The sequence below is a fragment of the Tupaia chinensis genome, unplaced genomic scaffold, assembly GCF_000334495.1.
Source record: "Tupaia chinensis unplaced genomic scaffold, TupChi_1.0 Scaffold000054_1, whole genome shotgun sequence".
NCBI lineage: Eukaryota > Metazoa > Chordata > Mammalia > Scandentia > Tupaiidae > Tupaia > Tupaia belangeri.
In genome coordinates, this window is record NW_006159512.1 from 10,069,276 (window position 1) to 10,088,385 (window position 19,110).

At 51.5% G+C, this 19,110-nt stretch overlaps 1 protein-coding gene across 5 annotated transcripts in view; it reads right to left on the reverse strand.

Annotated features, from left to right (window-relative positions):
* The window catches only part of TEC (tec protein tyrosine kinase), a 166,619-nt gene that overhangs the window by 18,869 nt on the left and 128,640 nt on the right, over nucleotides 1–19,110 (reverse strand). For all 5 annotated transcript variants that reach the window (XM_006141445.3, XM_014591948.2, XM_014591942.2 and 2 more), the window contains exons 6-11: nucleotides 17,468–17,508; nucleotides 16,413–16,585; nucleotides 13,916–13,981; nucleotides 4,936–4,990; nucleotides 2,711–2,790; nucleotides 1,054–1,187 (exon numbers count right to left, since the gene is read on the reverse strand). In XM_006141445.3, coding sequence (XP_006141507.1) covers nucleotides 1,054–1,187; nucleotides 2,711–2,790; nucleotides 4,936–4,990; nucleotides 13,916–13,981; nucleotides 16,413–16,585; nucleotides 17,468–17,508 — 549 coding nt within the window. The remainder of the gene's footprint in view (nucleotides 1–1,053; nucleotides 1,188–2,710; nucleotides 2,791–4,935; nucleotides 4,991–13,915; nucleotides 13,982–16,412; nucleotides 16,586–17,467; nucleotides 17,509–19,110) is intronic.

Below are 19,110 nucleotides of genomic sequence, written 5' to 3' on the forward strand. Positions count from 1 at the left end.
TCCCTTCTCCTCCATTCTCCTCTTGGGATCTTGGGCACACACAGGCTCGATGTGAGTTTAAGCCACTGGGTCCGGGACTCGAACCACAGTCAACTACAGGGGAGTTCAGCGACATAGCCATTATGCTAACTGCTGGTCCCTGTAAATTAGATCTCAATAAACTGTTCCTATCATTATCTTAAAAAAGGGAACAGAGTCACAAAATAGCAGGCTTTTGCACAGGGTGCCTTTGGTAAAATTTCAGAAGTTAATCTCCCATAAACTTGGTTAGGCACTTGCTATGTGTTGTTACATCCTGCAAGGCACAGGCTAGAAAGCTTTCTAAGTCACCCCGTGTGACCTCGACAGGCAGAAACGTGTCGTCCTGTTTTTATTTTCCGTGTTTGGCTTATTCCCACTCAGGCGCTAAGTGCAACAGAGATTTGGGAAGGTGGAAACTTCTGTGACAAGATTACTCTAGTCTTTAGAAGCCAGTAGCACAGGAATGACCCTGGCTACTCGGAGATACACACACCCCAAGTTACACACCGACTGGAACCCCAGAAATGTGGGCATTTAGCACACACCATTCAAGCAACTCCTTTCCTAAGGTCAAGACAAAGCTTTTATTTTCTTTTTCTTTTTTAAGGTTTTTGCCATAGGGCATGTGTGCTCACTGGAGAAAGAGACAGTGAGAGGCAAAGTGAGAAATCACCCCCTGAGGGGGATGGCCACACTGCAATCCCTGCTCCTCCATTCTCCTCTCAGGATTTTGGGCACAAACACACATGCACCAGTGTGATTTCCAAGCCACTAGGTCTGGGACTCAAACCATGGTCAGCCACGTGGGAGGAGTTCAGCACCTTAACCATCAGTACACTTGTTGGCCCCAAGACAAAGCTTTTCACCTGATAGTATTTCTAATTTTTCCTTGTAATTTGTCACCTCTTAATATGCAACTGCTTTAAATGAATCCCATCACATAATTAGATGAGCATAAGATAAAATCACTAAAGGAAGACTCACTGAGTCTGACCGTTTTAACCATGCCCTCACGGTTTCCCACTCACTCACCGGCTGCATTGTGCTTATGATACTCAATAATCTCAGGAATCGAGCTGAAAGCATGTTTTTCTGCCAGGTAATACTTCTTGGGAGATGTTGTCGTTTCCTTTATGTGGTAATGCCTGAACCCCGACGAGCCCTCTCTACAAACGAAACCAACACGGTTAGAGAAGTCGGAACAACCTAGCATCCCTCCGAACGTGTCCTGCAGGGTCACCACACCGTCCCTCTGCACGACCCCTCCTGTCTACTTCTTGGCACAACTTAGCTTTGCCTCTCACTGTGACAGGTGGGAGCTTTCGGAGTTGTCACTGGTAACATACTTGGTCCCTCGCATGAGACTTCGAAACAGAACGTTCCTAACTCCACTCGCCAACAGTTGGAAGTCTTACAATGGCGTTTACTCCAGGTGAGCAAGCGTGACCAGAGACACACACGGCCGACTAGGGCGTCTTGCTAGAACACAGAGCTGCTCTCACCACCTCTTGCTCAAAGTCCTTTCAGGATGAGCCTTGTTGCTCTTGGGCTGAAGCTCAGACTCCAGGCGGGGACAGGCTTCCATCTCCTGCCTTCCCTCTCCTGGGTTACATCCAGCCGCCGGCATGCTTCCGGCCCTTGAGTTCACGGTATTTTCTCTCTCCCCTCTGGGTCGGAAACACTCCCCTGCTCCCTCCACTGTGTCCTGACCTGGTGCTCAGCTGTCACTGAGGACAGCTCCCAGGGCTAACTCGAGATGTGCCTGTGCTATTGTACCCAGTCACCCACCCCTCACACACAGACACATGTGCACACACGCACACATGTGCGTGCATGCACACATGTGCGTGCATACACACGTGTGCGTGCATGCACACATGCATGAACATGCACACTCATGCACGCACACACGTGCACAGAGAACATGCACATGTGCACGCACTCATGAACATACACACACGCACACATGCACACGTGTGCACACACACTCGCACGCATGCACACACACACACCTTCCTCTCACAGCATGTCCTCTCTCATTCCAGGGGCTGACTGCCAGCTTGTCCACAGCCCTAGAACTACAGGAGGACCGGGCCTGCCCTCCTTCACTCACTGAGGTCCCCCGTGCTCAACCCCGAGCACGACAGTTACCAGGTGAGTGTCACTGAGGTTCCTGCGGCCACTCCCAACAGTACATACAGAAACACACGTACACAAACATACATATATTTCCATATTCCCAGATCTCTCTATCTGCAAAGATCTGTATATCTGTCCAAATATACATGGACACATTTACATATTGGTTGAGAATATATATTACATATATGGAAATACACACACATATATAGATGGAAAACTATAGGGTCATTATTGAGTATATAAACTTAAAATTTTATAATGACTTTAAAAATCAAGTTCAGGTTCTCTTATTAATGTGAAGATACAGTATACTTTTTGAAAATTATGAGTACATACAAACAATAGAGAAGGATCATATAAAAACTCTAACAACAGTGACATGGGCCAGCAGGTGGCAAGACAGTTAAGGTGCTGGATTCCCATATGCCCGACTGTGGGTCGAGTCCTGGACCCAGTGAGTTGAAAACGATAACAAATAAATAGATAAAAAAATAAATCTTTAAAAATGAACAAACACAAAACAACAACACAGAGCGGGGTGACTTACCCTCCAAACTTGGTGTACAGAGAGACTGTGTACAAGCCGGGCTGGCTGGAGTCCCTTACCATAAAGCCACCTTCTTTATCCTAAAAGCCAAGTCGAGACGATTGTTTTAGTCCCATTCCTCACCTCCATGCCACACAGAAGGTTCCAGAACCCAGTCTTACAGTCTCATGAGTACTCCCCTTTGCCTTCAAGAGCTGCGGTGGAGAAACGCCAGTCTCCAACAGCTCCTCGGTCTCTCCCTCCGTGTGACTTCCTCCGTCCCACCACTGGGCCGTGAGACAGGGACAGGACGCACTCGCAACCCCTCGTACAAATGCTCACACACCCGTGGGAGACGCCTCAACTAATCTCTCAGGGCCCTCCCAGAACAAACAAACACGATGTTGCCAACTCCTTTGAGTCCTGACGTGTGTGTGCGTGTGCGTGTGTGTGTTTGGTGTGTTTCTTAAGGAGTGGGCTTCATTTCCTACACTCTTCATGTTGCTGTGAGCTTTGAGCCCTGACTCAATACTGCTCTCTAGCCACACAGCATCTCTCCTGTAAATATCTCAGTGCTCTTTAGAACACATCTAAACATCCCTGATTGCCCTGGAAGCCGATGCTCAACCTCACTCTTCACAGAAGGAGAGATGAGGCGCAAATAACTTTTTAAGCTGAGAAAATCAAAATTTGGAAACAACGCCGAACAGCTTAGAGAGAAATCCTTATCGGGGTCCAAGCTGTAGGCAAGAAACAGAGGGTGTAAACCAAACCCCTCCATGGCCAGGGCCCCATCTTCAACCTCTAGCACTTACAGCGCTAGCAGATGAAAAGTGTGTTTAACAGCTGAAAAAGAAAATTTTTAAATTTCATTCTCATTCATAAGAAAGGCAATAAAATTGAGTAAGACCCCACAAAGATATCTGATAAAGATCATTAGGGACAACAATTAGCACAAAGTCAGCACAAAGTTTAATAAATACCACTTACTTGAGAACTCGTGTTTTACGACATCCTAATATGTGAGTGTATCTAATTGTCTAACCAGTGCCGCACAGTAGGCATGGCGGTGTCTGCCTTATTTCACAGGCCAGGGAGTGGCAGCGGAGGGCTATCGCTAACTGGGACAACTGGCCAGGCTCAGCCGTGGTGGTGCGAGCAGCAGGGCCGCTGCATGATACTGGGCCCAAGGGGAAAGCCCCGAGTTCAGATCCTGGGTCACCCTGACCATGCCAAGCACCCGCAGGCACAGCAGGTGGGCTGGGAGGGGGCGCTGCGGCACGGTGAGACCCTCTCAGGGGCAACTCTCTCTTATTGAGGAAACAAACTTTCCAAAAAAAGAATAGCTAGGTCATAAAATATCCAGGCCATGAATGCAGAGGGCTGTCAAGACCATCTCCAAGCGAACGTCCTCATCTGACAAGGTGCAGAGGGGGCTGGAGGCAGGCCCACCGCAGCCCCTCTGCACTGCGCTGTCTCCCTCCTCTGAAAGCGTGACAGTGTCAGCACGTTTACTTCTAAAGAGACGTAAACATGAAATGATTTACTAAAACTAATTTATACACGACATCGTGTAATTTTGATGTAAATGACTGCAAAACCACTACGAGCAACAAGGAACCGCGACACATACTAAAATCGAAGTAGCAAGTGAGTGGTAAGAGAGAAAACGTTACCCACGAACAGCTTTCAACACCTGCTGCATGGCTTTCCCTGTGTGCCCCCAGGTTTACAATATGGCCTTATTTGGAAACAGGGCCTACACATGTAATTAGTAATTACTATAAAGGTTCATTGGTCCAAATGAGGTCATTAGGGTGGGCCTGATATGTATGACTGACATCCTTACAGAAAGACATCTGGACATGAAGACAGTCTCACGCACACAGGGAAGACCACAAGAACAGGGAGAAGACGGCACCTACAGGGCAAAGAGACCTCGAAGAGAGGCCCCTCGCCGTCCTCGGAAGGGCTCCCCCTGTGGGCCCTCTGCTGTGCACTGCCCTGGCCTCTGACCACGTGGCAGTGACCCCTGCTGTCTCAGTCACACAGTTCATGGCACCTCATTGCTGGGGCCCCAGAAACTAACACACCAGCACTCCCTTTGAAAGGATTTTTTAAAAACCCTGTATTTCCTATCACAGTGTCTTTTAGGTTTTAGGAACAGAACTGTGGGGCCGCTGAGGGATTCATCCCAGCTGACCTGTGCTGGAAACCACTCACCACACACGAGGACAAGCACGCACCTCAGTCCGGAGCAGCTGCTCGGCCTTGCTTCTGTTGGTATTTCTGCAGTACCACCTGCGCAGAGAGAGGACACTGAAGCCTCACGTTCCCACAGAGCAAGTTCCATTCGTACGCAGATCAATACGGTAATACGGCTTGTCAGTGACAAATATTGGGTCCTCGGAAGGGCCCTGACATACTTTTTCTATATTTTTTTTTATGCAAAAATGCATCATGACTTTTCAGAAGACCCACTACAATGAATAAGAATCATGGGGCCGGCGGATGGCATGGTGGCTAGGGTGCTGGACTCCTACATGGCTGACTGAAGTTTGAGTCCTAGAACTGGTGACTTGCTTTCTCACTTTCCCTTTCTCTGTCTCTGGTCAAATTTAAAAAGTAATAATAACAAATAAAATTATATCATTTGTTTTAAAAACAAAGGAATAAAATATGGAGAGCGGCAATCTGGGAAAACACGACCTTCAAAGACACGCAGAACCAGCTTCTATGAGCTACTCTAGCAATGGCTATGAAAGCATTTACATACGAAAGCGCTATCTGCCTGTTGTTACCAGTTATCTTCCTTAACCTGTTGTTGATACTGGATACCCAGTACTGCAGGGCACTCTGAGGCTAAAGGAAGTCACATGAGTTTATCAGATTTTGCCCCAAACAGATCAGAGAAATCACATGGCGCCAGTTTTGCATCTTCAGATGATTTACATCCTAAAGCAACTGGCATTGCCTTCCATTTCCTCCTCCTCCATTTTCTGCCCTTTGAAAGAATAACCCTGAGGCCAGTTCCAGGTCGCAGTTTCTCCATCAGAGAGGCCGGCCCGCCCAATCCTCGCTTTTCTATACTAGTGTGTCTTGTGTGTTTGCTGTTAGGGTGTATTTCTAATCCACAGCCTTCCCCACTCAGAGAAACGTGTTCAGCCCAGCAGGTCCAGACAACAAAACATGACATCACTTATAATCTCAGTAACAGACTATGCATAATATTTTGATGTATATATTCCCAGGCTCTTTCCACCCATATTTTTATGAAAATGCACAAGTTACATCCACATTCTTTTTTTCTTTTCTCTTCCTTCATTTTGTTTTGTTTTTTGTTTTTTGGGTTTTTTTTAGGTTTTTGCCATAGGGTACATGTACTCACCAGAGAGCTAGAGTGAGAAAGTAAGAAATCACCCCCTGGGGGATAGGGTCATGCTCCATTCTCCTCTTGGGCACACACACACTCATGTCCAATGTGAGTGTCAAGCCAGCAGGTCCAGGATCAGAACTGCGGTCAGCCATGTAGGAGTCCACCGCTTTACACATTCTTATTGGTTTATTAAAGTGGAATCAAATTGGGGACCAGCAGGTGGCATGGTGGTTAAGGTGCTGGACTCCCACATGGCCGACCACGGTTCGAGTCCCAGACCTGGTGGCTTGCTTTCTGTGTGTGTGTGTATGAAACTAAAAATAAATGAATGAATAAATACAATTGAATAAGTAATTTAAGAAAAAGGTGGAATAAAATTATACTGGCTATGATCATTGCCTGAATTTGTCGCATGACAGACCTTACGAATCAGCCTATTTCTATGTGTTACAGTATGGGTATGCCATGCTTCACCCACGCTGTTCTTCATTGTTTGGCATAAAAGTCCTTTCCAGTCTCACCATTATAATCACAGCAAGAATGAATCTGACCCCAGACTCCCACTTGCAGGCCGTCATCCTCCATTACTGTCTTTAATTCAGGCTAAATCTCATTCCCAAACCCAGTACGGCAGATTCGACCTCAGGGCATTATGGTGATGCCCACAGACTTTCACAAAGGTCCCAAGTATCCAGAGAAAAAGAGCACAACCTGAGAGCAGGCTCGGGGGTGGGGGGTGGGGGCAGGCCCCCTGCTTCCAGCACGCCCCAAGTCCTCACGGTCAGCCAAGGCCCCTCTGTGTGAATCTGTGCCTTGGTCGGGTGGCCAGGGCACTTCCGTGTCCCTTTCTAAAATTTTTATGCCAGAGGACACATGTGCTCATCAGAGACAGACTGAGAGAGAGAGAAGGAGAAAAAGCACCCCCTGATGGGACACGGTCGCACCGCAATCCTTTCCCCTCTGTGTCACTGTCCTATCAGGACCATCCACAGGCACACGCGCACATACACCTGGCGTGTTTTTCAAGCCTCCAGGCTTAGAATCCAAACTGTGCAGTTAGCCATGTGGGACCCAGCTCCCTTAGCCACCAGGCTGCAGGGCCAGCCCATGTGCCCCCTCCTCAGCCTCAGGGGAACCCCCTGCTCTCCACTTCCCCCATCACGGTCCTCCGTGGGGCTGTAAGCAAGCAGGCCAGCAGGCTGTGCCGCGAGACCATGCCCTCTGGCCTTCCACTTCACACTGGTTGTTGGGCTAGGTGCTTTTGGGCTGGCAAAGGATGGTCCACTACAGTCACGGACCCTGAGCCTGCAAACCTTAGGAACCAACTGGGCCCCTCTGGGCATGAGACTCCCCACTAGTTCAGCCTCCCGCTAAGACCGGCACCTGCGTTTAGCCCAGCCAAGACCTGAGACAAACGAGGAAGGAAAAGCACAAAGAACAAGCCATCACAGGAGGCCTTTCCGTCTGAATTCTTTTATGCAGCAGCCACGGGCAAACTGAAATCGCCACAGCAGCGGACGGCGTCAGATCACAGGTTTGGGATGCGAGGTGACAAGCCAGGCCTCAGTACTGTCAACCACTCGCACTGGGGCCCCCTTCGGGAAGTGAGACCGAGTCCAGCAGAACTGCAGTCCAGGTCAGCCCATTTCTGAACGCAACTGACAAAAACAATAAATCAGGAGAACGGATTCTGTCCCCAAAGCTTTTCCACGGGTACACGAAACATTTATCAGATGCCGAAAAGTGCTAACAATCAGCGAAGGGAGGGGAATCGGAGCTCTCATTAGACATGATAAACCCTGGGCCTGAGCGACTGGAAACTCTCACGTCCCTCCCACAGAAGACCCAGCCCCGCGTTTCACAGTGCGCCAGGCAATGAGGGCGTCTCTGATGTCAGAGGTCAGCACAGCCAGCTTGGGACTCTTGGAGAGAATCAGCGGGTGCTCAGAGAAAGACGGGGGCCCTTCCTCATCCACGAAGCCCAGCCCGGGGGTGGGCAGAGGAAATACGGAAGGAAAGGTGCCCACGGCACAGGCAGGCTCTGGGAAGTGCTGGTCCGAAGAGCCATTTTCCTGGCAGGTACAGGTTCCCAGAAAGGATGCTTCCCTCCTAGGGACAGAAACAAGGACCTCCGAAGATGAAAGGAAGGCGAAGAGGGCCCAGCAGGTGGCACGGTGGTTAAGGCACTGGACTCCCACATGGCCAACTGCGGTTGGAGTCCCAGACCTGGTGGCTTGAAACTCATGCCAGAGTTGTTCATGCCCCAAATCCTGAAAGAATGGAGAAGGGACTACAGTGTGGCCATCCCCCGGGAGTCATTTCTCACTTTCCCTTTCTCTCTCTCTTCAATCGGCACACGGGCCCTATGGTAAAAACCTTAAAAAAATGGGGGGGGGGAGAGAATGACAAACCAAACAAATAAATAGATGAATTAACTAGTGATGGGCCTTTCCTAAAATGGTTCTTTCTTTCTTTCTTTTGCTATAGGGCACGTGTGCTAGCTGGAGAGATGGGGATGAGAATGGGGTGAGAAATCCCCCCCCGAACTGTTATGCTGAGTCCCCTCTCCCTCACTCCCTCTCACACGCGCCAGGTGTGTTTTTCAAGCCCCAGGTTCTAGGACTTGAACCTCACAGTTGGCAATGTGGAATCCAGTCGCCCTAACCACCAGGCAACCGACGTGGCTCCTCGCGGCCTCTCCCCACTCCATGACACCTGCCCCAGGGCAAGAGGAAAAGGCCACTGCGGTCTCTGAGTTTGCCCTGTCGGAGAGGGTGGGCGGTGAGGAGGCATGTGAGGGAGGCAGATGATACCGCACATACACACCGGCAACACGCCTCCTGGCCCGTCCCGGACCACCGGGGAGAGGGCCACACCCGAGGAAGGGGCCGCCCTGGAAAGAGCACTGGGGTGCACTCGTAACTCGTCGTCTTCCTTAGCACCACCCTAGTGGGAATCCGGTTTCCAGACCTTCGATCCTCAGGACCTTCCCGAGGAGCAAGGACTCCCCAGCACAGTCTGCATGAGCGAAGGCTGGGGGACACCCAGGCCTTTCTGGAAAGGTCAGACCCTGCGGGGTTCTCAGGAAGGAAGGGTGAGGTGTGCCGTGGAGGGGACCCGGGTACGAGGGGAGGAAGAACACCACGGGCCACAGGTCACTGCCCTGTCCTAGACCGTCCCGTCCCCAGGCCTTTTTACTGCTGTCACTGCACCCTCAAAATTACCCTCAGCTGACCTCCCCAGAGCACCCGCTTCCTTCTCCAGCGTCTTCTCCCATGGGCGCAGAGGTCCGAACAAGGTGACTGCGGCCATCAGGGAGCCGTGGGCCTGGCCAGGCCGAGTCCAGCCCAGGGGATGTCCAGTCGCCTGGGGTCCTCCAGGCCCACACCAACAGCAGAACCATGGGGTCCCGCCCAGGATCCCATTGGCCCACAGGAACAGCAGAACCATCGGGTCCCACCCAGGGTCCCCTACGCCCACGCCAACAGCAGAACCATTGGTTCCTGCCAGAGGCCTCCCAGGCCCACGCAAAAGAATCATTGGTTCCCACCCGGGGACCCCCAGGCCCACACGAATAGCAGAACCATCGGGTCCCACCTGGGGTCCCCCGGGCCCATGCCAACAGCAGAACCATCAGTTCCCATACAGATGCCTGTGGCAAAAAGCAAACAGAACAAACCCAGAGTGGGCAGACGGCTGCCGAGGGCACTGCCTGCCCATGCTGACAGCAGGTTCCCGCTGCCACTGAGTGGGCGTGGCCTCTGCACAGGACGCTGAGGGGACACACACACCAGAGACCAGACCGCAAGAGAAGAGAGGCACTTCCGAACTAAGGCACAGCCGGGCTGACGGAGCGGTGCCACTCCACGCTCTGCGAGGCCGACGTGGGAGGTTCTGGGCTCGTGTCCGGACACCTCCGAGTACACTGGGCACCATGACCCCGAGCGAGAGGAGGCAGGGTGGAATCACGGCGTCAAAACTGTGAGGGGGGCTGCCTCTCTCGCTCCGTGACTCACTCTCTTTCTCTCTCTCACCCTCACAGAAGAAATAATAAACTAGAAAAAGAAAAGCAGAGGGAAAGTTCGTGGCCATGAATCACAGACGTCAGTATCTACAATCCTTATTGGAAACTCCCTGAGTCATGAGACGAGCTCTCCCGATTCGATAAGGGTTATCTGATTTCCACACGGCCTCCTCCCCAGGTCACAGGTTAGTGCTGGGGCTCCCATTGCGAAATCAGGTCTGCGTTTCACCTGCTGGCACCTCGCCTCGTGCTAGAGGGTTTTATTTTATTTTCCTAAAACATACTTAAGAGCAGAAATGCCATTTTATTCCTCTTTTATTTATACTACCATCTAAACCACTTCGAGGGGTCACACCACTGACTGCTATGACTTCTTTTTTTAATTATTTATTCTATGAGTGAGAGAAGGAGAAAGAAGAGAGAGAGAGGGAGAGAAAGGCACAGAAGACAGGCACCCCGACAAGGTCTTCACACCATGAGCTGCCCAGTCTCAGCGGGCCCAGGTCACTACACGTGTGTGCACCTCGTGTGCTCGGGGAGGTCCCAGGACACACTGCGGGCCCAGGTCACTACACGTGTGTGCACCTCGTGTGCACGAGGATGTCCCAGGACACACTGCGGGCCCAGGTCACTACACGTGTGTGCACCTCGTGTAGACGGGGAGGTCCCAGGACACACTGCAGGCCCAGGTCACTACACGTGTGTGCACCTCGTGTACACGAGGAGGTCCCAGGACACACTGTGGGCCCAGGTCACTACACGTGGGCGCACTTCGTGTGGTCAGGGAGGTCCCAGGACACACTGCGGGCCCAGGTCACTACACGTGTGTGCACCTTGTGTGCACGAGGAGGTCTCAGGACACAATCTGCAGGCCCAGGTCACTACACGTGGGTGCACCTCGTGTGCTTGAGGAGGTCCCAGGACACAAACTCAGGGCCTTTCCACGGGGGCCAGCCACCGTCACTGCACCAGTGCCTGCCCCACTTTTTGAAACTATTAAATCCTTTACCAGATATTAAGTTCCCTCATGTTATCTAAATGACATGGACCGCTGAAACAGCCCGGTTTTTATTTTGTTTTGTTTTGTTTTTGCCAGAGAGACAGAGAAAGAGGAAGAGGCGAAAGCACTCCCTGTGGGACACGGTCACACCACAATCCCTTCTCCTCCATTTCTCGCTCTCTTTGGGACTTTGGGCACACACACACATGCCAGATCCAGGACTTGAACCGTGCAGGTGGACATCCAGGATCCAGCTCACTTAACCACCAGGCCTTGGGCTGACCCCAGCTCGTTGCTATTTTTAAGGAAATGAATGAAGCATCAACACACAACCTAAGAATGAGCACACAAGAGCGTGTGGTGTGCATGACCCTGACGCTAAACTCTGGCCAGGCGCCGCCAGCGGGCAGGTAGACAGCGCAACGTCTCGGAAAGCAGTTGGATGGCATGCACACACGCAGGTCACATGGACAGGGTCCTGGGTGATGTGACCAGAGGAAGACTGCCAGGGACGCCAGCCACCGCGTCCACCCCAGCTCCCCACACAGGCGGCTTAGTGGAGGTGGACACCGCTGACAGAGGAAACGCTAGAAATAATGCCCGGGATGTGCTCATAACTTGTCAGCCATCCTTAGGTGTCAAACCCTGGTTCTATACAGTGAGATACCCAAACAGCCTCATGTCACACGAACAAGAACTTGACCACAGAAATTACTGTGTGTCCCCACAAGCCAAGCGGTCACCTAACGCCTAGTGGGGTGCCTGATACAAGCTAAGATCTCAGTAGATACTTGATGAACTTAGGACTCAGTAAATACTGCGCAAATGTTTTCAGGACCAGCAGGGGACATGGTGGTTAGGTGATGGACTCCCACATGGCCGACAGTGGTTCAAGTCTCGGATTGGGTGGCTTGTTTTCTCATTTCCCCGCCCCAGGTCAAATTTAAAACAATAATAATAATAAAAACAAAATTATTTTAAAAATATTTTCAAAGAATATTTAACATAAGAGAAAATACTCAGAATATACTGAGGTTTTCGTTTTTTCTTTTTAAGAAATTTTTGCAGGACCAGCAGTTAGTGTAATGGCTATGTTGCTGACCTCCCACGTGGTCAACCGCAGTTCGTGTTCGAGACCCGGTGGCTTAAAACCCACACCAGGCACATGTGCACGCGTGCCCAAGATCCCAAGAGGAGAATGGAGGAGAAGGGATTGCGGCGTGGCCATCCCCCCGGGAGGTGATATCTCGCTTTCTGTCTCTCTGTCTCTCTCTGTCTGTCTGGCGAGCGCATGCACCCTACGGCAAAAACCTCTCAAAGAAAAAAAAAAATTTGCTATAGGGCATGTGGGCTGACTGGAGAAACAGAGAGACAGAAAGTGAAAAATCACCCCGTCCGGGGGGATTGACCATGCCGCAATCCCTTCTCCTCCATTCTCCTCTCAGGATTTTGGGCACACATGCACACAAGCTGGGCGTGAGGTTTAAGCCACCAGGCCCAGGATTCATACCACAGCCATCCACGGGAGTCTAGTGACTTAACTACTATGCCATCTACTGGTCCCAAATCAGAATACATTGTTAGGTGAGGAGAAAAAACGTGAAACAGTATATACGGCATGATTCTCTATAAATAGTCAAAAGATTGAAAGAATATCTGCAATGTTGACAGGTCAGCTCTGACTGATTTACGAGAATTTTTTTAAGAGAATTATTTTTATTTAACTTTATTTATTTATTTATTTTGACCAGAGAGGGACAGAGTGAGAGAGAGAGAGAGAGGAAAAGTGAGAAAGCAAGCTGCCAAGTCAAGACTCGAACCATGGGGAACCAGCAGTTAGCGTAATGGCTATGTCGCTGGATTCCCACGTAGTCGACCGCGGTTCGCGTACCGGACCCGGTGGCTTAAAACTCACGCCGGGCGCGTGTGCGTGCGTGCCCAAGATCCCGAGAGGAGAATGGAGGAGAAGGGATTGCGGCGTGACCATCCCCCCAGGGGGTGATTTCTCGCTTTCTGTCTCTATGTCTCTCTCTGTCTGTCTGGCGAGCGCACGCGCCCTATAGCGAAAATCTCTCCAAAAAAAAAAAAAAAAAAAGACTCAAACCATGGTCAACCATGTGGGAGTCCAACTCCCTTAAACACCATGCCATATGCTGGCCATGTGAGTAATTTTTAAGTTAGTAAAACTGTTCCATATCACAAGGCCTTTTAAACAATAATCACACATTGTTATTTTAGTTAAAGAATCAATAAAACCTGTACTTTTTTTAAAGCGGTATTTTTGCCTTAGGGTGCATACACTCACCAGAGAGAGAGGAGAGACAGTGAAAGGGAAAGTGAGACATCACCCCCCAGGGGGGATGGCCACGCCGAAATCCCTTCTCTGCTATTCTCCTCCCAGAATCTTGGGCATGCGCACACATGCGCCAGGCATGATTTTCAGGCCACTGAGTCTGGGACTCGAACTGCGGTCAGCCATGTAGGAGTCCAGCGACATAATTGCTACACCATTTGCTGGCCCAAAAACATGGACCTTTAAGAGCTGCTCTGAGAAACGTTATTTCTGGGTCTTGAATGGAGAGGACAATGACCTGTGTGTTAAAGGCAGCCAAGCGGTGACTTGTTTAAAATGGCTTCAGAGGTACATACCATGCAGCTCCGTTCACCCCCAGTGCCCCCAGGCACCACTGAAAACGGAGTGAAGGACATGCTGGTGTCACCGTCTGAAGGCAGCAGGACACGCTCCGATCTCCAGAACGCTGTACGTACTGGGAAAATGAACACACCGCCTGGTTTCCCACAGGCACCAAGTAAGCATCTACTTACTCATATTGATCTAAGTTGTTTGATTTCTTTCCTGTTACATAATTACTTGGGATATAGCCTTCACTCCTAGGGAAAAAAGAAAAGAAAAAGAAAATTACTCAGGCAAACTGAAATTACTTACAGAGAGGCTATGACAAGGGAGATTATTGACTTTGAAGGATACTTAAAGCAAGTTGCCTGAACCTCCTAAGAAAGACCAGCTGGCTCCACACGCTCAGTGTATCTGTCAGCACACGTGCCGTGCCATGCGGGGTCGCAGCCAGCCCTGTAAGGGGGCGGGGGGTGCTGCCAGTGTGTGGACGTTGTGTCCTGTTTTTCTTCCCCATGATGTCTACACAACACCCATTTTCACTTACGGTATTTCAGTTGACAGGCACTGTTGGTTTGTAAGCCTGTGGTGAGTCAGGGAGCACGTGAATACAAGTACAGTAACAGCAATGGGAAATGGGTTACCGCTGTTATCCTCAGCAGTTCAGTCACTAATTCTTCATAAAAACCAGTAGAAATTACAAATCAAAATTTCACCTTCCCTTTCCTGCATGAATTCAATGTGCTGGTTGGTGAAGTCATTCTTTAGAGGATTAATACTCATTCATGGGTGCCCGAGTCCATAGGGGAGATTGATGAAGCCCTTCCTGATGGAGGGCTCGGCCTGACACCAGCACCCTAAGTAAATCTCAGCCTCAGTCCAAGAGGGACGGCCAGGCCTCTAGATCCAGCCGCCAGTTACAGGAAACACAAGACACCCAGATACGCTAACCGACACCGAAAGCAACCAAGCAGAGTAATTTGGACTCGGACTCATCTGATAGGGTAATAATTGGTCTCATTAACAAACCCAGAACGACCCAGGGTGGGATATTGCATGGCAGCCAGAGGCAGGCGCAAGTCTCGGCCAGACCCTGATTTGAACCTAATGTAAAACACATGTCCATGCAGAAGAGGGGAAATGAATTAGAGAGCACCCTAAGGGGGGTGCCCTTAGACTGGGGCCACAAGGCGCCTGCTGGGAGACCCCACTTCTGTTAGAGCCCCTGTTCCCTCAGCACCCTCCAGGTCAGAATCTGGATGACCAGAACCCCAGAATTCCTGCCCATCTCCTGGGTCTGCAAAGGCTCACCCCTGGCTCCATCCTCTAAGTCATCATCGAGCTTCCTGGATCCCTGCACCCCTCCCACTGAGCCCCGAGGGTGGTCACACAGCAGGGGGCGGGAGTGGCCTTTGCAAGCACAGCACAGAGCCCTGGGGGACAGGCTGGAAGGGCCACCAGTGCGTGTGAGTGGGAGCCAGCCCCAGGGGATGGCTTCCCATGTGCCGCCACATTCCAGCATGGAGCCCTAACAGGAACCTTGCCTTCCTCCTCATGACGAAGGCACCTGCGCCAAGTGGGAAGGTGGTCAGGTGTTATTTACCAGCCTGTCAGCTGGATTTATGATTGCTTTTATTTATTTTCTTAGGTTTTGCCAGAGGCCATGTGCACTTGCCAGGGAGACAGAGGAAAAGTGAGAAATCACTCCCCGGGGCGATGGTCACGCCACAGTCCCTTCTCCTCCATTCCTCTCCCGGTTTTGGGCACGCACACACCTGCACTCAGCAGGACTTTTAAGCCACCAGGTCTGGGGCTCAAACAGCAGTCGGTCACGTGGGAATGCAGTGCCGTAACCACCACACCAGCTGCTGGTCTCCTGATTTATAATTTCTAAATCCTCAGATACATGAAGGGGCTCCCAAAACTTTGTGGGAAGAGACATTATGGTGTGGGTTTATTTTGGTGCAAAATATTCTGAAATCCATACAAGTTTTCTCTTTTTGGTTTTCAATTTGTCAGAGAGTATGCACACTTACCAGAGAAGGAGAGAGAGACAGAGAGAAGGGGAAAGCACCCCCAAAGGCGTGCGGTCATGCTGCATGGAAACAAGACTGGTACATGCTAGAAGTCACAGAGGCTCCCTGATAATGTGCCTCTAGATGTTTGGGAATGTCCACCATGCAGAATGAAAAATAAAAGTCGTATGCAGTGCCTGGCACTCAGAAGCAGTGGAAAGCTTGTAAAAACAGAATAAAAGGTTAAGATTCCCCATGAAGGGGGCCAGGAGGTGGCGTGGTGGTTAAGGCAGCCGGGTTCTGTAGGGCTGGGGTCTGGCCCAGCAGCCTGATAAACAAGCCAGGTGTCTGTGTGTGCCCAAAATCCCGAGAGGAGCCTGGAGGAGAAGGAATCACAGCACGGGCATCCCCCAGGGAGTTTCTCACCTTCCCTCTCTGCCTCTGTCTGTAAAGAGAGCACACACCTGATAGCAAAAAATGTTTTAAATATAACAACAACAAACAAACAAATGTCCAGAAGGCGATACCACAGTGCCAGCGAGCGCTTGGACACGCACCACTGCTGAGAACCATCTGGGGCCCACCAAGATGTCCACGAGTGACAGCGACGTGTCCTCTCCTCACTGGACGCCTTCTCGTGCCCACCCCGCGTCTGGCAGGAGGGGCCGCTCACCCGTATCTGTCCCGGGCCCTCCACCAGTGCACGTCGTTCTTCTCCACGATGACGTACTCCTGGCCCCTCTCCAGCCTGAGGTCGTGCGCCTCCGTGGCCTGGAAATCATACATGGCCACGACGATCTCCTCGCCGCTGTCTTCTTCAGGCGGAATCGGCGGCGGAGGCCTCCTCTAAGCAAGAAGGTAACTGGAGAGTTTTAGTTTTCGCCAGAACCGGCACCAAGTGCAAGGCCAGAGTCACACACCCCACCGAGCGGGTCCCTACGTCCAACCCGCAGCCTACGATAACGCGGTGAGCCCGCCAGTGACTGGGCCTCTCGTGGGAGGAATGCAAGAGACGAGCAAAATCTACCTTTAAAGGTGAAAAGGCTTTTGCTCAGGGCTGGAGAATTTTCCAGAAAGAGGCAGGGGTGGCGTGAGAGCAGAAGCTGGGACGACTCAACACAGACCACCGCTCGAATAGCGGTCACGGGTAAGTGCCCTGCGGAGCCTTCCGGAGGTCTGCTCCTGCCCACAGGGCGTGCTTTTGCACACCTGTAATGCGGGAGGACCACGGGAGGGTGCAGGACGCTTTTCTTCACCCAATCTCAGCCCTGCTTCCAAGACGTAAGGCTTAGGGACTCTCACTTTACACCAGAGGGACTCGCCCAGTCTCACGTGGAGTGGCCTGGGATCAGGACCTGACCGGGTTCCACACACGTGTTTTTTTCCACCAAAACCCACTCCTCAGAGATGCATCATTAAACTACTGAAGCCACCACTGTATCGTACTGTGGTCTAAACTGAGACACCCCTCTACGTGCCCACATTTTCATCTGTCTCTAAGCCAGCATACAGGCAGGTGCCAGATAACAGAACTCCCGACGATGAAAGCTGGCACGATTAACTTCGTATTATTGGACGGCAAGAAAAATGCAAATAAGCCATGGCGCGTCTGCTTCCGAGATGGCTCTGGGGAGCACACGGGCACGTGGATGAAGGGAAGCAGCTCAGCAAACCGCAATGGCTCCCAAAACTTAGAGACTTGGCGTCCGGCAGTGAACGGCCACCTACCTTCTTGGTTTCTGGAGCTGGAGGTAGTGCTTTTCGTATACCTGGAAATGCCAACAGAAAAAGAGGTCAAAAATGACTGGGGAAGACAAGACATGAGTAGTTTTCTGTTTTGGAGAGATTTTTGTTATAGGGTACGTGCGCTTGCCACAGAGACACAAATCGAGAAATCACCCCCCCAGGGATAGCCACACCGCAATCCCTTCTTCTCCATTCTCCTCTCGGGATCTTGGGCACGCACGTACACGCACCCGGCATGAGTTTAAGCCGCCAGGTCCAGGACTTGAACCATGGTCGACTACATAGTCCAGCGACATAGCCGTTATGCCAACTGCTGGTCCCGACATGGGTGATTTTTAAGGAGAGCGAGGACGAGCACGCAGACAGGAAGGCCACTCCCACGGACGCTGGCACATGTCAGCTGTGTCGCACTGTTAGGGGGCAGAATTAAACCTCTGCTAGAGCCCGTTTGTATTTCTGCCTCCCGATCAGACACAAACGCCGGAGGGACTGGGGCCAGGCCCACAGCCCACCCCTGCCTGAACCGGCCCTCACCTGCACTCACTGAATCAGAGTTATTCGGAATAATGTCAGGGCAGGAATGGAGCTGCACTGGCGCCTGTCCTCCCTAGGCATCTGGCCATCCCTAGGCACCCTGGCCTCTCTAGGTACCTGGCCTCCCTAGGCACCCTGGCTCTCCCTAGGCACCCTGGCCCTCCCTAGGCACCCTGGCCCTCCCTAGGCACCCTGGCCTCCCTAGGCACCCTGGCCCTCCCTCTAGACACCTGGCCCTCCCTAGGCACCCTGACCCTCCCTCTAGGTACCCTGGCCTACTGCCTGCAGACCTCTACTGCCTGCAGACCTCAAGCTGCGCTGGCGCAAGGCTGCCCTGCCACAGACTAGAGGGACTTCCTGGGAGGGGTGGCTGTGGGACCACGGAGCTCCGCACACAGGCCGGGTGTGCCATTTTCTGATCTTGTCCCCAGAATGATTTCCCGTGGCCACCTTGACCTTTTCCTTCTTTCTGTTTCCAGGAAGAAAGAATTTGCGAGAGCTGGAACCATCCCGTGGCCACTAGCAGGACTAGTCCTGGACCACACACCTCCGCCTGGAAACGAAAGTAAGCTTCTCTGTGGCTCAAGTCACGGTAACTGAGGCGTCTCTTCTTACAGCAGGTTAGGCTATGCACTACCTAATTCCAAACTTGGAGAAACTGAAAATATAAGAAACAACAGCCACCTTGGAACAGGGGCTCTCTTCCCAAATGTGCAAAATGAATGTGAGGCTTCTGGGAGAGCCAGGATGCTGGGCTCGGAGAACTGGGCTGGGTGTCCCGAGGTCGCCTGGTCTGGCCTCCCCTACGATGCAGGATCCCGGCTGTGACTGCCCTACATGGTCCAGAAGCCCGACCAGCTCTGACGGCTGTGACCACATCCTGCGGGGCACCAGCAGGGCACTGACCCTCCCAGGGGCATCCTCTGGCACCAGCAATTCTGGATCTCTGTGCTTTTAACTGATGACCAGGAGCCTCATTTCCACGACTCGCAAGGATCTCGGGTGTCAAAATTAACCCTAGACATTTCATTCTCTGACAGTCACATCTGACTATGGTGTTTTTCTGGGTTTTTTTTTTTTGGGGGGGGGGG